At 58.1% G+C, this 15,647-nt stretch overlaps 1 protein-coding gene across 1 annotated transcript in view; it reads right to left on the minus strand.

Annotated features, from left to right (window-relative positions):
• Positions 1-1,069: 1,069 nt before the first annotated feature.
• AXIN2 (axin 2) overlaps positions 1,070-15,647 on the minus strand; it is a 30,268-nt gene continuing 15,690 nt past the window's right edge. Inside the window, exons 4-11 of the mRNA XM_060082110.1 lie at positions 11,317-11,419; positions 8,973-9,113; positions 8,358-8,884; positions 7,971-8,168; positions 7,474-7,698; positions 6,998-7,093; positions 5,655-5,822; positions 1,070-2,321 (exon numbers count right to left, since the gene is read on the minus strand). Coding sequence (XP_059938093.1) covers positions 2,195-2,321; positions 5,655-5,822; positions 6,998-7,093; positions 7,474-7,698; positions 7,971-8,168; positions 8,358-8,884; positions 8,973-9,113; positions 11,317-11,419 — 1,585 coding nt within the window. The 3' untranslated portion in view covers positions 1,070-2,194. The remainder of the gene's footprint in view (positions 2,322-5,654; positions 5,823-6,997; positions 7,094-7,473; positions 7,699-7,970; positions 8,169-8,357; positions 8,885-8,972; positions 9,114-11,316; positions 11,420-15,647) is intronic.

Consider the following 15,647-nt stretch of genomic DNA (forward strand, 5'->3'; position numbering starts at 1 on the left):
TGGGATTGCTGGATCATATGGCAACTCTATTCTTAGTTTTCTGAGGAACCTCCATACTGTTCTCCATAATGGTTGCACCAATTTACATTCCCACCAACAGTGTAGGAGGGTTCCCTTTTCTCCACACCATCTCCAGCATTTATTATTTGTAGACTTTTTAAAATTAAAGATTAGAATTTTTTTTTTATTTTGAAGTATCATTGATTTACAATGTTGCATTTCAGATGTACAGCAGTGATTATCATATATACTTTTCCAGATTCTTTTACATTACAGGTTATTACAAGATAGTGAGCAGAGTTCCCTGTGCCATACAGTAGGTCCTTGTTGTTTATCTATCTTATATATAGTCGTGTGTATCTGCTAACCCCAAACTCCTAATTTATCCCTCCCTCCCCCACCTTTTCCTCTTTGGACATTTATTTCAAAACGGGCTCATCATAGGCCTCCTTTACATGGACTTGCTCTCTGGGATCTGAAATGCAGCCCAGCCCTGAGTGCTCTGAGCACGGGCACGGGACACATGTTTGTTGGATGAACAATGGTCACACAAAGCAAACTGTCGGTGAACAGTGCACTCTTCTCACTGAACCGTCTGGTCTACCCAGCCATTGGGAGGATGGCCGAGTAGCACCGAGATCAAGGTTCACTGACCCCACTGGGCATTCACGACCTGCACACCATTTTCAGTGGCTTTTCACCCCCGAGACACCTATTAAAACACAAGTACTCCTGGGAGGACCCCATCCCAGCTCATCACCTGTACCTACCTGGCCGGATGGCAGGCATCTGCCTGGGAGGAAGAGGCTGAATCCAGGTGGCAGATGGGCGGAGGACATCAGAGGAGATGCTGTCCACACCTGCTCCACGATGAGAAAATCCTCAGCCAGTCAGCAACCAGGTGATTTTGAAGAAATTGTTTTTCTAAATGCCAGTAGGGTAAGAAGAGCTCCAGGTCAGATAGAAATGGGCTCGAGCAAAGTGGGAAAAATCAAGCGAAGAATGTTCACCTACAAAAGGGTGCCTCTAACCCACTTCCACCCCAGGGGAGTCAAAGACGAGGCCAGTATTTTGAAAAATATAAAATTTTAATAAAGGCTACATCTCTTAATTACAATAATTATTGTACCAAGTAATTTTCCTTAAATGAACTCTTTATAATGCATAATTTACAGTATAAGTAGAACAAAATGCCATGGCAAAAGTCATTGAGTACAAGACTTGTAATAAAAAGGCATAAAATATATTTATACATAAACCCCTTTCAAAAAACAAGGGAAAGCTGGAGCCCTCAATATAGGGCGACACACGGCGTGGACACCGTGCAGGTACAGGTACTGTACTGATTCAAGGTCAAGCACTAGAGATAGTGGATTAATACTCTTCTCCGTACAATATATACAGACCTATGGTACAAGGAACGCTGGCAAACAGAACGCACAGATTAAGTTAATGTAAAAACCCGAACGTCACGATGCAGGTGTCTGGAGGAAAGGTGCTGCTAGGTCTTCCCACAACTGTTCGCTTCTTTGCCGGGTGGGGCACAAGGGGAGGGGGTAGTTTCCAGAATGGCTGGGGTCCAAAGACTAATTTTAAAAGACTCCCAAGGAGTTGTCATCTCAAGAAAAGCACAAGTCGAACCACATGGTTCCAGAAGGCCTCAGCCGTCGGGTGCTGGGCCCTGGTGGGGAGCTCCCGAAGTCACAGGGTGAACCTGGGGCCCTGGGGAGGCTCCCCCTCTCCTCCACAATGAACCATCCTGTCCGACAGGAGGGCCCCAAAATCAAACCTCAAGACCTTTATGACAAAATAGAGCAGCGCTGGGGGAAAAAGATGCACCAATTTCTGCGTGTGTCAACGGTAGGACACCATTTTTTTAAAAGTCTACGTTCACTTGGAGAAACGCATGGCACAGCTTAAATCCTCTTTCCGTGAAACAGAACCACGAAAACTTCCTCTCTCCCCGTTCCGTGTTTAAAGCAGCATATCCACAAACTGGGGGCGGGGGAGTCGACTGTCCTATAAATAGCAGGAAGGATTCCTGTCCAGATGAGCTACAGTTTCTCCTAGCTGATGGACGTGGAGCCCTAGGAAGTCATAGGTTATGCACGGCGGTCTCTCCAATACCGTCAGCGTCTACAAGAGCCAAGAGCCGTCCTGTCCGAGGCCGGTGGCCTGAGCCAGACGCCGAGGCTCAGTCGATCCTCTCCACTTTCCCCAGGATCCGGCCCTCGTACGTGGGCAGCACCACCTCGTCGTCCCAGACCTCCTCAAACACGGCTCCACACGCGAACTCGTTGCTCGCTTTTTTGAAGTAATACCTTAAAAGGAAAACCCAACACGTGGCTTGGTAAAGCTGCATTTTCTACTCAGTTTGAGAGGAGAGACTGTTGGCGCTGGGGGCGAAGGGGTCTGAGAATGCCGCTACCGCGGGTGGCAGGGAAGTCTCCGCCCGGGTCTGCTTCGTGCGGCTGGTCGGAGGGCAAAGCCAGGCAGGGACCCCGGAGGCGGCGGTGGCTGGTCACCCCCAGCTGCCGGCAATGCTGAGGCCCAGCACTGTCACCCAATACACACTGTGAGAGGTACCCTTTGCAGAGACGGCTGCTTCTTTCGCCCCACTTTATTTTTGGGGGGAGAGGGGCGGGGGAGCGCAAGGCATGCCTGGAGGGGTGGGTTCCTCAAAGAGACCCCCGACTCAGTAGGAGTCTGCGGAAGGTTGGCACCTCTCAGGCTCCCTGCCCTCCAGCACCCAAGGGCCAGCCCTCCCGGCTGGTGTCAGCCACAGCTTGGGTTGGGGGGGCCAGGACAGGCTGCTTCCCCTGTGGTCACCGCAGGAGGTGGGCAGCCCACTGCCTCCTGGGGTTGCAGCCACTGAGACCCCTGCTACTCTCCCCTCTGCCCGGCTCCTTCCCTCCCCTCCTCCAGGGCAAACGCTAAAGGCCCCTATTCTGCCCGCTGATTAAAAAAGCTCCTTTGATCCCACCCCGGCTTCTTGCCTGAAGCCTGTTTAGCTGTAAGGACACAAATGACCAGCCTGTCCCAGGAGAGTCATGTCTGAAAACTGCTGTACCGCTTGGCCAGGCCCACCCGAGCCCCTTCCCAGGACATGAAGCCAAGGCCTATCCCTCCCCGTCCCAGGCCAGGGAGACCCCTCAGCCGCTTTAAACTCGCCCCTGCAAGCTGTCATCTTCAGCCAATAAAGGCCACTCGTGGAGGGAGGGTCATGGTCCCCTGGGGGGAGGGTAATAGCGTCTCAAAAAAAAAAAAAAGTAATTGCGTCTCAGGGTTACAGTGGTTTTCTGTTTTTGTCTTTTCTCCTTAAAAAGTTTTTTAAAATTCCCCTTGGTTAGAGCTAAATTTCTTTCCTCTTTAATGAAGGCCAGCCAAGTACTTTCATAGGAGATAAGGCTAAACCCAGTGAAACAGCTGCATTTAGTCAAGGGTCTGGGTTTCTGGCGTTCCCGGCTGGGCTAAGGCATCGGGGTGACCGCCCAGCTCGAGGGGGTCAGCGGCGAAGACACTCTGGCTCGAGGGGGGCAGAGTCCCAGGGGGCCCGATGAAAGCTGGGGGAGGGGCGCTGGGCACAGGAGACCCTGGGCAGGGGGGGCAGTTCTTTCTAAATGAGAGGCTCTAATGCCTACGCCACCCCGGGCAGGCCTCGGGGCCCTCTGAGCAGAGACACGCAGCGAGTGACCTTGTCCCTGACTGTGACCTCCTCCCCGGCCCACCCCCGCCCCCCGAGACTTCAAAGGCACTGCGCTGCCCTCAGCTTCTCTTCCACTGCGACCTGCTTTGTGTGGCAAACTCTGCTTCCTTCTGCCATCTGGCACGTCTGCAGGGGCTGCTCTGAAGCTCTGCCACGTTGAGATTGCTCAGCGCAGCCCAGGTCCCCGCTCCCCGCCCCATCCTCACTGGGCTTCGGATGGCGGGCGGCAGTGAGGGGTGCGAGGTGAGGGTTGCTGTGCCACCCCGCCGGGAGGACAAGGCGTGGCGCCCGGGCAAAGGGTCCAGCTCCGGCCCGGGGAGCCGGTGGAGCCGCCTAAGGCGGCTGGGAAGGGCCGCAGCCTGATCCAATCAGCAAAGAATCTGCCAGTCACCCATTTGTGTCAGTCTGTGTGCATTAAAGGGGAGGCCAGGGCTTCAAAGCCAGGCTTGCTGAGTGCGCCTTAGAAAAGACTCCGAGCCAGATGGGGCTCGAGTGGCTGCGTGTGGGGCCGTCCCTGCAGCCCCTGCTCAGCGCCCCTCGGCCCTGCTCCCCTCAAGGTCACCTGCGGTTCCACTCAAAGTTCAGCCGAGCCAAAGCTGAGATCAAAATGAATCCCTGGAGGGGCACACTTGTGTAATTAGTTTCACCTTGTGTCTGTTCAAGATAAAAAAAGAAGAAGAAGAAGGAGCCAGGCCCGTTCCCCAGTCCTCTGGTTCATTTCCAGAACTGTCTCTGCCCGGGTGTAAAAGGGAAAGATCTCAGCCCAGCTCCAGGCCCCACTGTCGGGCACCTGCAGGGTCCCAGCCCTGAGCCACGTCCCTTCCCTGCAAACAGAGTCACTCTGGGCCGCTGCCCAAATCAGCCCCTCTCCCCCCGACCCCCCACCGGCCCCGGTGGAAGTGGCTGCTCTGGAAGGGCTGGGGTCACGGGCCCCGGGGGTGGGCTTGCCAGGGGTCCAGAGCCGGCGCACGCCCAGCAGGTGCTGAAGTGTGTTAGAGCTCTCCGTGCCATCCCTGCTCGGGGAAGCAGCAGGGGGGCACCTGCCGGGCCCGGGCTGTCTCCTCTCTAATCTCCCGCCTCTCCTGTCCCAACCCTGCACAAAGCACCCGGGACACAGTGGGATGGAACCCATGGGTTCCCTTGGGATGAAGGCCGCCGAGAAGGGGCAGGTAGGACTCTGGTCATCACCTGCCCCATGTCGAGGGGAAAGTGACCGAGAGACGCCCAGGACCAGCCCCCGGCTCTTGAATCCCATCCAGGGTCCGGCAGGCCAGGGTGGGCTTCTGGACTGTGTTGAGGGGAGAGGAAGCCCGGAGGGAGGGTGGGTTCCCGTCCCGAGGCCCCAGCAGGAGGAGTGGCCAGCCCTGACCCCGCCTCCCGTGCCCACCCACAGGTCCTGCCCTTCCTCGGTTACAGGCAACCCTGTCCCACATGACTTGGAACACGGAGGCTGAGGGAAGAGGACGCTGCCACAGTGCAGGTAGTGGTCTCTGCCTGTCCCTGAGCCTTCGGTGAGGACGGCCTCTCCCAGACGTGCCAGGAGGGCAGCCTTTCAGCCTCCTCCTCAGGCAGTCTCTCCGTCCGTCTGTTCTCTCCCTAGCTTCCCCCCGCACCCCTCGCCCCTTTCAGGCAGAGCATCCACGAGGCAGCCCCAGCCCAGCTCTCCTTCTGGCAAAGCCAGCCGACCCCTTGCTCCAACCCTAACCCTCAGTCTCGTCCACCTGGTAAAAAAGAAACAAGCCCACCCAGGTGCCCACAGAGCCCTCCCTGCCACCGCTGCTGCCGTGGCCTCTCGGGAGGGGGGAGGGGACAGCGTCAGTGAGTCAGAGCAACGCACTGTGCAGCCCCTCCAGCGGCCACTCCAGGCCTGGCCCGGCCAGGGAGCGACCCTGGCTCTTGGCTCTGAGCGGACCAAGTCCGAAGCAGAAAGAAGCCGTGGGACGCTTACCTATAATTTCCCTTTTTGCTGAGCTGCTCTTTAAAGTGGCCCAGGGTCAGGCTCTGAGCCTTCAGCATCCTCCGGTACGGGATTTCCTCCCCGCAGAAAAAGTAGGTGACCACCAGCTCGCTGGCCTGGAGAGCGTGCACCCCTGCCAGCTTCTTTGCCTCTCTGTGACTGAAAATAAGATGGAAAAGCAACAAGTCCCGCATTTGAAGGCAACAAGCACGTGTGCACATACACATCCAGGGGTGCTGTCTTCAGAGATAAAGTCCAGCTGCAACTGTACACCACGAGGGTGCGGGTCCCGTATCACAGAGGCAGCCATCTCTGGTGGACACACGGTCCTCCCTCGGGTCATCTGTGTGGGGCAACCAGGAAGGGACCATCTCCTTCCACCCAATGGGAGGACAGAGTAGTGGCCATCAGGGGGGCACCAATGGGGTGCTTGCCAAGGAAGGTGAGAAAGAAGAAACCCACCCAGAGCCACAGGGACACTCGCTGCGACCAGCGTCTGCTGTAGGGACAAACCCAGGAGTGGCATGAGCCCGGAAAGCCAGAGCCCACTGGCGGGGGATGGGGTCAGCCCTCAGTCATCTCAACTTCTGAGTTTTTGTGGAGTGGCTTAAAAAAAAAAAGATGCATGCCCGGACAGCTGGTCAACTTAAGGTCCACCAATTGTTAACAGGGTGGAGGTCTTCTCAGTTCGAACACTGTTCATTGCTCACAATGAAGCAGCTAACAAAAAAAAACTTTAATGATTTACGCCACTTTAGATCTCTGCAACCTAACGCTTTTTCAATGCACCACCCTGGAGTGAAACGAAGCCTGGCTTCCCTGCCCAGTTTACAAGAGTGTATGTTTAGGACAGGAATCGTGGGACCAGTGGGGAAGATGTGCTGCTCCCCCTGCAAAACAGCAAAGATGGTCCCCTCTCTGTCCCTGCAACGGTGGAGAAGCACCCTCCCGCTCAGTGTGGCACAAAGATGGTTTTCCAACTCGCTAACTTTCTGGGCTAATGGGGACAACTTTTCCATCTGGGTTTGGGGTCCTTCTACCCATCAGCTAAAGGCTTCCCGTCTGAGCTTGAGTCCAGGAACCCTGAGCCATCCACCACTTCAGGAGGGAACACTTGTGTACAAGTCACGATGCGTTTCTTGGTGCAGGTGGGGTTTTTTGAGATCCTAATTTACGGCAACATCTGGGTTTACTGTTCCTTGTTGCTAATATAAAAACGAAGGTGACTTTACAGACGAAAAAAAAGTTTTCAAAAACCACAGCCCCCGATAGAGAATACCCTGAAAACCAAAGCCTCTGGGCAGATCTCAGCAACACCAGGTAAAGACACTCACTCTTCCGAAGCCAGGCTTGGGCTGGAGAAGGGTGTGGCTCCTGGCTGACCAGTGGCCGAGTGGTGCCTGTCCCTCTGCTGACTGGCCGTGCAGCACCTGAGGACACCAAGGACTTAGACGGAAGCCTGCCGTCCCCGGGGCCAATGGGAAGCAGTCAGAGAAGCGCTCTCCCCGGCCTCCGACTTCCATCCCCGTGGAGACCCAACCAAGGCCTTGTGTTGACAGCAGCCCCTGGAGACCTGGCAGCACTGTGCTAAGCCCCCCAGGAGCCCAGCACTGGACGCTGCAGCCCATGCAGAGGGCTGAAGGCTCTAGAAGCCCCATCGGTCACGGCTCCTCGTAAGCTCACCTCACCGTCAGGGCCTTCCTAAGGGAACGGGAGCTGTGAGGGCTTCCTCCTCCCATGCCTCGCCAGGTCCCAGTTAGCCCTTCGGCTAGCTCAGGGAGACCCGCCATCGGCCGCCCCAGCCACTCACCGCTGCTTCGGGGGCTTTGACACTTCCGCCAGCCGGCGGCAGGCCTCCTCCAGCTGCGCCAGGGTGTTGGGTGGGGTCAGGGCAGGCACCGCAGGGTCCTGGGTGAACGGGTGGGCGCGGGGGGCGGCGCGGGGGTGCCCGCTGCTGCCCGCCCACAGGTGGTGACGGCCGGCTGGGGATGCTCGGGCGCCCTCCACGGGGTAGGCCCGCTTGGTGCTTTGGGCACTGAACGGGCAAGGGCGAGAGAGAGTCGAGGGGAGACACGGGATTAGGGGGCCGGAAAGCGCGACTTCAAGAGAAATCAGAGGCAACGGGAGAAAAGAAAACGCGACGGTAACGCGGCTGGGCGCGTGGCCCCGGCGCGGCACTCCTGCGGGCCGCCCAGTCGGACGCTCACGACTAGCGGGGCAGGAGCCGCCGGCCGAGGTCGTGCTCGGCGCAGAGGCCCCCCCACCCCCACCCCGCCCCTCCCGGGGCGGCAAGCCGGCCGTGTTCACCTGTGCGGCTTGGGCTTTCCCGGCCGCTCGCTCTCCAGCACCCACTGCCATACGTCCTGCGCCCGGTCTCCCTCCTCCCCGGGAGGCTGCAGCGGCCCAGCTCCGCCGGGGGCCCCTCCTTCCCGGGCTGGCCCAGCCGGGCCCGGCTCCGAGCCTCTCCCGCTCCGTCGGGGTGGGACGGCGCCTCGGCCGCGGCCGCTGCCGCTGCGGGGAACGAGGAGCGCATCCATCCCGAGGACCCCGGCCGCCTCTGCCTCCCACTCCGGGGCCCCTCCAAGCCGGTGGGCGAGGGGCACCTGCTGCCCAGCCCCACGCCCCCGCCCGTCCCGCCGCCCTCCCTGCGGCCCAGCGCCCGCGACCCTGACCCTACTACCACAGGACACCTACCCAGCCTGCGCGGCCGCCGCGGGCTCCGGCGCCCCAGGGTGGCTCTTGCACTTGGCGCAGCAGGGGTAGTCGGCGCCCCCGGGGATGGGGACGGGGCAGGGACAGCGCGCGCGCTGGGCGGCCTCAGCCTCCACCTCCTCCCGGGTCCGGGGGCCGGCGTGGTGGTGGATGTAGTGGTGGTGGACGTGCTTCGTCGTCTGCCTGCTCACGAAGCCCCGGGCCCCGAGGAGGGGGCAGCCGGCCGGGGCGGCGGCGGGGGGAAGCAGCGGGCCCCCGGGGGGCGGGGGCGCACGGTGCTGCAGGAGGTGGTGGCGGCGATGTTGGTCCGGGGAGCGTGCGCGGGGGCTGTAGCGGCCCACGCCCGGGGACTGGCAGCCGGGGGTCTTGAGGACCCTGGACAGGTGGTCGTCCAGGATGGTCTGCGGGTCCTCCTCGTAGCTGCCCGATGGCAGGAGGGAGAGGGGGTGCTGGGCGGGCCCCGCCTCCCGGGCGCTCAGCGCCAGCTCGGAGGCCTCCTTCTCCTCGTCCTGGAAGGCAAGGCAGCAGTCGCGGGGCGCCGGGGTCAGCAGGAGGGCCCCCACCCCCACCCCGGGCCGGGGGCGGGGCGGCGCCCACCTCTCGGATCTGCTGCAGGCGCTCCTCCAGGCTGTGTCGCGTCTCCAGCTCCAGCTTCAGCTTCTCCAGCCGGGAGATGAGCTCGGCCGCGAAGGCGGCGGGCTCCACGGGGGTCATCTCCTTGGGCAGGCGGTGGGTTCTCTGCGGGGCGCGGGGAGGACACGGGGCGGACGCAGTCAGGGGGCTGCCAGGGCCTGGGGACGGGCACCGCGGTGCGTCCACGGCCGCGCGGAGAGCGGGCGGCGCGGGGCCCGGGCTGCTCGGGCGCTTTATGCGCCGGGGCCGCAGCCTCACGGAGAGCCATGGTCCTGGCAGCGGAGAGCCATGGTCCCGGCAGCGCGCGCCGCGGGCAGGAGCAGTTGGTCGCACTGCGAGGGGCCCCGCTTGCTCTCCCTCTGGAGTACAACCAGCCCATCAGACGCTACTCTGAACTAGAAAATCTTCAAAGACTGTTGTCAAACATCAAAAAAAAAAAAAAAAAAAAAAAAGGCAGCTCTCTGCGATGGGGAGGGGAGAAAACCCACCTCAAGGAATAAAAAGTAGAGCCTAAACAGAAAGGGAGCTGGAAATGTAAAAAATAAGATTGGAATGGAGGTGGGCGGGGGGAGGAAAAAAGGAAAAAAGGGGGAGGGAGGGAAAAAAGAGGAGTCACAGGGCCCAGATCAGAAGCAGCGGTAATGTCTCTCCTGGCCGCACACTGCGCACCTTTGAGGCGGCGTTGTCTACCGCTGCCCCGGACCCCCTCGTGTTCCCCGCCCCTCCTCCCGTCTCTTTGTACAAAAAATGAAGCAAGCTGCTGCTGGCTAATAGCAGAACACTGCTGCGCTCAGCTGCCTGAAGCAGATCTACCGAGGGAAAAGGGCACATCTCCAAACCGGGTATGGAATATAAACAGGCACGAGCACACTGGCCAACAGCGCCAACAGAGAGGACCCCCGCGGCCGGCTTTCTGTCCCCCTCCCGTCGTCTGGTACCCGTAGCCCCCGCCCCTCTGCCCCCTACTCCTCGTTTGCCTCCTGCTTTGGCCCTTTTCTTTGGGAGGGGGCGGGATGGGGGCAGCAGAGAGCCAACCTGCAGAGGCCAGCATCTCCCCACCCGAGCCGCAGATGAGAAAACGATCGCACACCCCAGGACAGAATCACCTAATTCACAATCCTGGGGGGCCGTACAGCTTTGCTTAAACACACATACCTCTCCCCAGTGCCCCCACCAAGTCAAAAAAAAATATATATATATATATACACACACATATATGTATACATCAGCGATACTGCTGTACGGGTGGGGGGGATGTTACTGAGGAGGGGATGCTGGAGGTCCCCAGAAAAGCAAACTTAGTAGGCTAATTTTACAAATTTAAGTCTGCCCTGGACTGTCCGAGGGGCTTCAGAGAGAAGTCCAACAGTCCGCACACTAATGCAACGTGGGATTAGCAACTCGATGTGTCCACTTCCGACATGTGACATCACTGACGGACAAATCAGATTCTCTGAAGCTGGCAGGAAGGACTCTAAGCAGAGATGCTGCTCTAAGCTGGGCACTCTCTCCCCCTCCCTAAGGAGCAGCTGGACCTCCGGGTACCGCAAGAAGCACAGCTCCTGAGACGCAGATGGGGCAGCTCTCTATGTGCTGCGGCCACGGGCTGGCTGCCCCCCGGGACCTGGAAATCGTAGGGGAGAACCCGGAAAAGCCCTCCACACCACACTGGCCTCTCATCTCAATCGCAGGAAGGAGCTGCTCATGGGATGCTCAGACACTTATTGGGGGTAGATTCAACAAGCAGGCACTAAGCCACGTGCTGGGGTTGGAAACAGACAAGAGGAGGGACAGCCGACCTCCAGGGTTTCGGAGGAGACATGGCCGAGCACAGAGATGAACGGTGACTGAAACGACGCAGCCACGTGGGCAACACAAAGAGAACGTCCCAGGACGCGACCCTCACTCAAGAGGCAGACCCCTCCAGCCTCATCCTCTCTCTCTTTCCTTCATTCAGTTGACCAGAAAGTGTTCAGTGAGCACCCACGACGTGCCAGGCACTGTTCTCACCTCCGTGGTGGGATGGACTTAACGGGATAGCCCAACGCAAAGCGCCGGTCCCCTCCCACCCTCCCACCCTTCGCTGCTTTGCTTCTTTCTCATGGAGTTTTCTTTTTTGAATTGAGGAAACGGAAAAGGCTGACTAGGGCATCGTGGGCGCCCCTGCTCCGGGTTACACCCCAGTGAACTGCAGATCGCCCCTTGCGTGGCCCTCCCCTGCCCTCCCTCCCCCCCAGGTCCCAGGCGCACAGACCCCCAACCCCCCACTCTTCCTCCCAGAAAAGAGCTGCCGACCGACCGTACTCACCGGGAAATGAGGTAGGCACACCTGGCCGTTGGCCTTCACGCTGCGATGCATTTCTCTCTGGAGCTGTTTCTTACTCCCCCCGAGGTAAGGAGGAATTCCATCTCTAGGGGAAAGGAAAGGGCAGAACCCACCGGCTCACGAGGAGGCCTTAGCGCACGGGCCGACTCACGCGCGCCCGCCCGAGACCCCGCGACAGATGGGACCGCGCACCTCCTGGAGCTGGGAGCGCCCCCAGTCCCCAGGCGCCGTGGCCGTCCTTGCAGGGAAAGTCAGCCCAAGGCCCAACCGCCACATGTCCTGCCCCTCAAGCCTCTCTGGAAATGGCTCCCGCTCGGTTGCAGGAGTATCAACCTGGGAAGAGCTCGTGTCTCAGCTCTTGTCTTAGAACTGGGCCCACTGCAGAGTGAAGGTCCCCCTATGTTACAGGTGCCCCAAGCAGGAGACTAAGACCCCTTCGGTCCCTCCGACGGGCTGTTACCACGGCAATCAGGGACCAGACGCACAGAAGACTTAAGCCAGGCGCTGGTGGAGGCGTGCGTTACCCTCCAACAGTCAACCTCCCAGCCGTTCCCAAATGTCTCCTTTTTATCAGTCACCGGCGGGCATCTTTGGGCTCCTTCCTTCCCTCAGCTCCAAACCCTACTACCCCAACCAATGGATTCTCAGATCCGTGACCAATGTGGGCATAAAGAGAAAACCCCTACTCCGCGGTATTCTGTGCAATTCATCCAAATATTTGAGTACCTACTATGTGCCAGACCTTGCGCTAGGCTCCGGGCAAGAGAGCAGCGAAGGAAGGGGATAAAAATGCAGACGACTGCCCTGAGGAAGCTTGTGTTCTAACGGAGTGGAACAGGTGATAGGCAAAAATTAAAAAGCAAGATCTATGGTAAGTTAGAAGGCGGTAAGCGCTATGATGAAACACACGGCAGGAAACGGGGAGTGAGGACGGCTGGGGCGTGGAGCTGCGTTTTAAACAGGAGGCGGTGGTCACTGAAATCCTCTCCATGAAGGTGATTTCTGAGCAAAGACCAGAGGGCAGAAGGGCCCCGTACGTTCTTCTTCATCACTGTATTTTTAAAAAGCAAATGGAAGAAGTTTAAAAACAACTCTACCACCACCACCTCCACTCCAGCTAGTTTGCACTAAAAACAGGACCTGGAGTTGCTATGATTTTTTTTTTAAACTTTTGTTCTTGAAAGCAGTCGGACGGTCAAGGTGTGATTATTTTCCCATTGCTGTTCCTTCCAGAAGCCACTTATTTACAAAAGCCTCAGGGTTCAAACATTTCCATACTGAATCATCCTTCGGGGCTATAAATGTTGAAATCAGCTGTTTGGCTATTTCCCTTTCCCTGGTGTTTTGTTCATCAACGGGTGGCTGGCTCATCAGCAGTGGGTGACAATCAGCTGTGCCTAAAAATGACAGGAGCAGCCTGGGCCAACTGGTCGACCTCCAGCTCCTCCGGAAGGCTGCTGACCTGGGCGGGAGAAAAGGGCTGCCGCCTCAGGGATGCAATACAGATACAGATGAACTGACCTGTGAACCAAACCTTGGAAAAGAAGCACTTTATAAAGTCCGATCGTACTGAGGGTACAGGCAGAGAAGACAGATCAACATAAATCAAGGGCTTACTCACGCGTGTGAGTCCTGTCCCAGGGAAAAGCTGAGGGGGGTCAGACAGCAAGCACTGTGGAAATGGTCAGCCTGTTGACCAGTGAGGTCAAGTCTCCTAGGCAGCCTCCTACTCACTAAGGCCTGGGACGGGATTGGGCCCATGAAGGTCAAGTAGGAGAAAAGGTTCTGAGTCCAGAAACTTCCTGAACCACGTGGAGCTTCGTTACAACTTTTCACCCCAGGATCACTCACAAGACGTGGGCCAGTCGCAAGCAGGACTGGCTTGACCAGCAACTAAGGGCCATGCCCGCCGACTCCAACCCAAGGCTGCTGGCCCCACCCATGGACTGAGTGATGTATAATCCAACTGCACCCTCACAAAACCCCTAAATCACCACATTTTATAGATGACCAGAGATACTCCAAAGCTCTCCTGGAATCAGTCAGTAGGTCAGATCCAAGCTTCTAATCCAAGCCACTGATGGACTCCAGAACAGGCATCCTTAACTCAAACACGTACAGTCCAGGCCCAGCTGGAGAAGCCAAGCTTCACAATGGTCTGAATGCCGGGGGGGGCACCATTTCCTACGCCCCACGGGGTCACCTGGCATTCTGAAGGGGTGAATGGGGGGTTTGGGGAACATCCTGGAAAGTCCTCCTGACCACTCAGTGCTCGCTGGCTATGGGGCATGCTGGCCCCCCATCTCTCACCTAAAATCCCTTGTGGGGTGTGGGTAACGGCAGGGGACCAACAGACTGGGTCTCACGATGGTCTGAGCAACAACTTCTGCTGCCCCAGGGCTGCAAGACAAGGTCCATGTCCCAACCAACGACTCTTCCGGGGCCGTAATGAGAGGACGGCTCTGCTCCAAGCCTCTTCCAGGCAATCCTGGGGGTGGGAGGCAAGCACCCCGTGGATGCCACCGTGACACACCCGGGGCTGCTCGAGTCCCAGGAGGCCCCCGCCCGTCCCCTCCAAGACTCTGACCTTGAGTGTCCCCCAGAAGCCTTTGCTCCTGCCCCTCGCCTCCCAAGCTGAAACGAGCGGTAAGGCTTTCATTTCACACCTCTCTCTCTTTCTCTGTATAAAGCAGGAGAAAGAAAAGTGAACTGGGGGAGGCAGAGGGAGCAGGTCCCTGGCCACTTGAAGCAAGAGGAACAAATGCGTTTTTAAGCCATTCCTCCAACCAAGACATGCCCAACACAGCCAGGGCAGGTGAAGGGTCCAGCTATAGACAAGGAAACGCGAGACCAGCGCAGAAAAGGGAGACCAACTCGCAAAGGCTCAGAGGCTCAACAGGCACCTTCAAGGAAATGTGCCTTTAATCCCACCCCCACCCCGACCCCCCAGCCAATAATCTTCTTCCAAAACAGCCCCTCATTCCAGAAAGGGGCCTCTCTTCTTTTTATCCAGGCTCTGAAAGCCTGTGATCAGTTTCCTGGCTTCTCAGGACCATGAGCTGACCCGTGCCTGCGTCTCGGTCCCTGGACGGCCTCCTTTAATTATAAACATTTTAGCTAACGCGCCCGCTGCCGGGCCCAGCTGTTCCTGGGGAGCGCTGGTTTCGAAGTGTGGACTCCACTTAGTTGCCATTTAAGCCGAGCCAATTAGTTTAGCCTTTGGACTCGGCCGTGCCCGGCCTAACCTGAATGTTGCTTTCCGGTGGCTTTGAAATAGCGGGCTCACGTACACACACGTCCACTCGAATTTTCGTTTGGCCACCACTCCGAAGGCGGCCTCTGATCACAGCCAACACCAAAAGGCCAGTTTGTAAGATAAGGCACTATTTGAAGTTCACTCAGATGCTTTCCCTGGGGTCCAAAGTAAACTCATAAATAAGATATAAGGAAATAAAAATAAATATTATAAAATAACCTGGGCCACCCTCTGTGTGAAAGGCGACAAGAAGGTCTCAGGCTGATTTTGGGACACCCTGAGCAGAAGCACCCTCCGATCGCGCGGATGCTGACTTCAGAAGCAGCTCTGCGCAGAGAGAGATGTCAGGGAGCCACCTCCACGCTGTCCTCCTAGCTTTCACTTCCTAACAGAGGCCACACTTGGGCGCCAGGAACCTGCTGCTTCTAGCGTGCCCCCCCGCTCCTGCCACTGCAATCCTCCTACAGCCCCCCGCAGTCCTTCTGCCCAAGGGCTGGGGTTGAGGACTTGGCTGGGAGTCTAACTTTCCAAAAACAAAAAACAAAAAAACCCCTAAAAAAGCCATTTCTTCTGAGAATGTAGGTTTTAGAGCAACGGGCTCATAAGAGGGCCTGCTCAGAGGCCTTGTACGAAGACTCAACTCCCCAGCCATCTGAGACGGGGCTTCCTGCGTAGCGGGGAACCAGAAGTCGGCAGCGAGCCCTGGACTCGCCAAGGGCAAGGCCCCCCGACCCAGCTTCTCCCGGGCCTCGGGCAAAGGCCCTGGGACTTAACTGCTTCCCTGGCAAGTGAGACGACTGCTTGTGTCCGATGAACTCCACCTTCTGGAGTCTACTGAAGGCGGCCTGTGACCCCTGCGCCTCCTGCCCCCCGCCCAGCTGTGCCCCTTCCCCAGCCCCCAGCAGGGCAGCCAGCCCCGCCCCCCGGCCTCCGTGCCCATGAGAAATGGCCAGGGCTCCTTTCATGCCTCACGGAGCGCTCCTACTCACTAGCGTGAGGAGGTTTCAAAGGGGCCGCTGCCCCCTCATCCCGCTAAGCTTCCCCAACGGACACGACT

Source organism: Mesoplodon densirostris, chromosome 18, assembly GCF_025265405.1.
Source record: "Mesoplodon densirostris isolate mMesDen1 chromosome 18, mMesDen1 primary haplotype, whole genome shotgun sequence".
NCBI classification, from domain to species: Eukaryota; Metazoa; Chordata; class Mammalia; order Artiodactyla; family Ziphiidae; genus Mesoplodon; species Mesoplodon densirostris.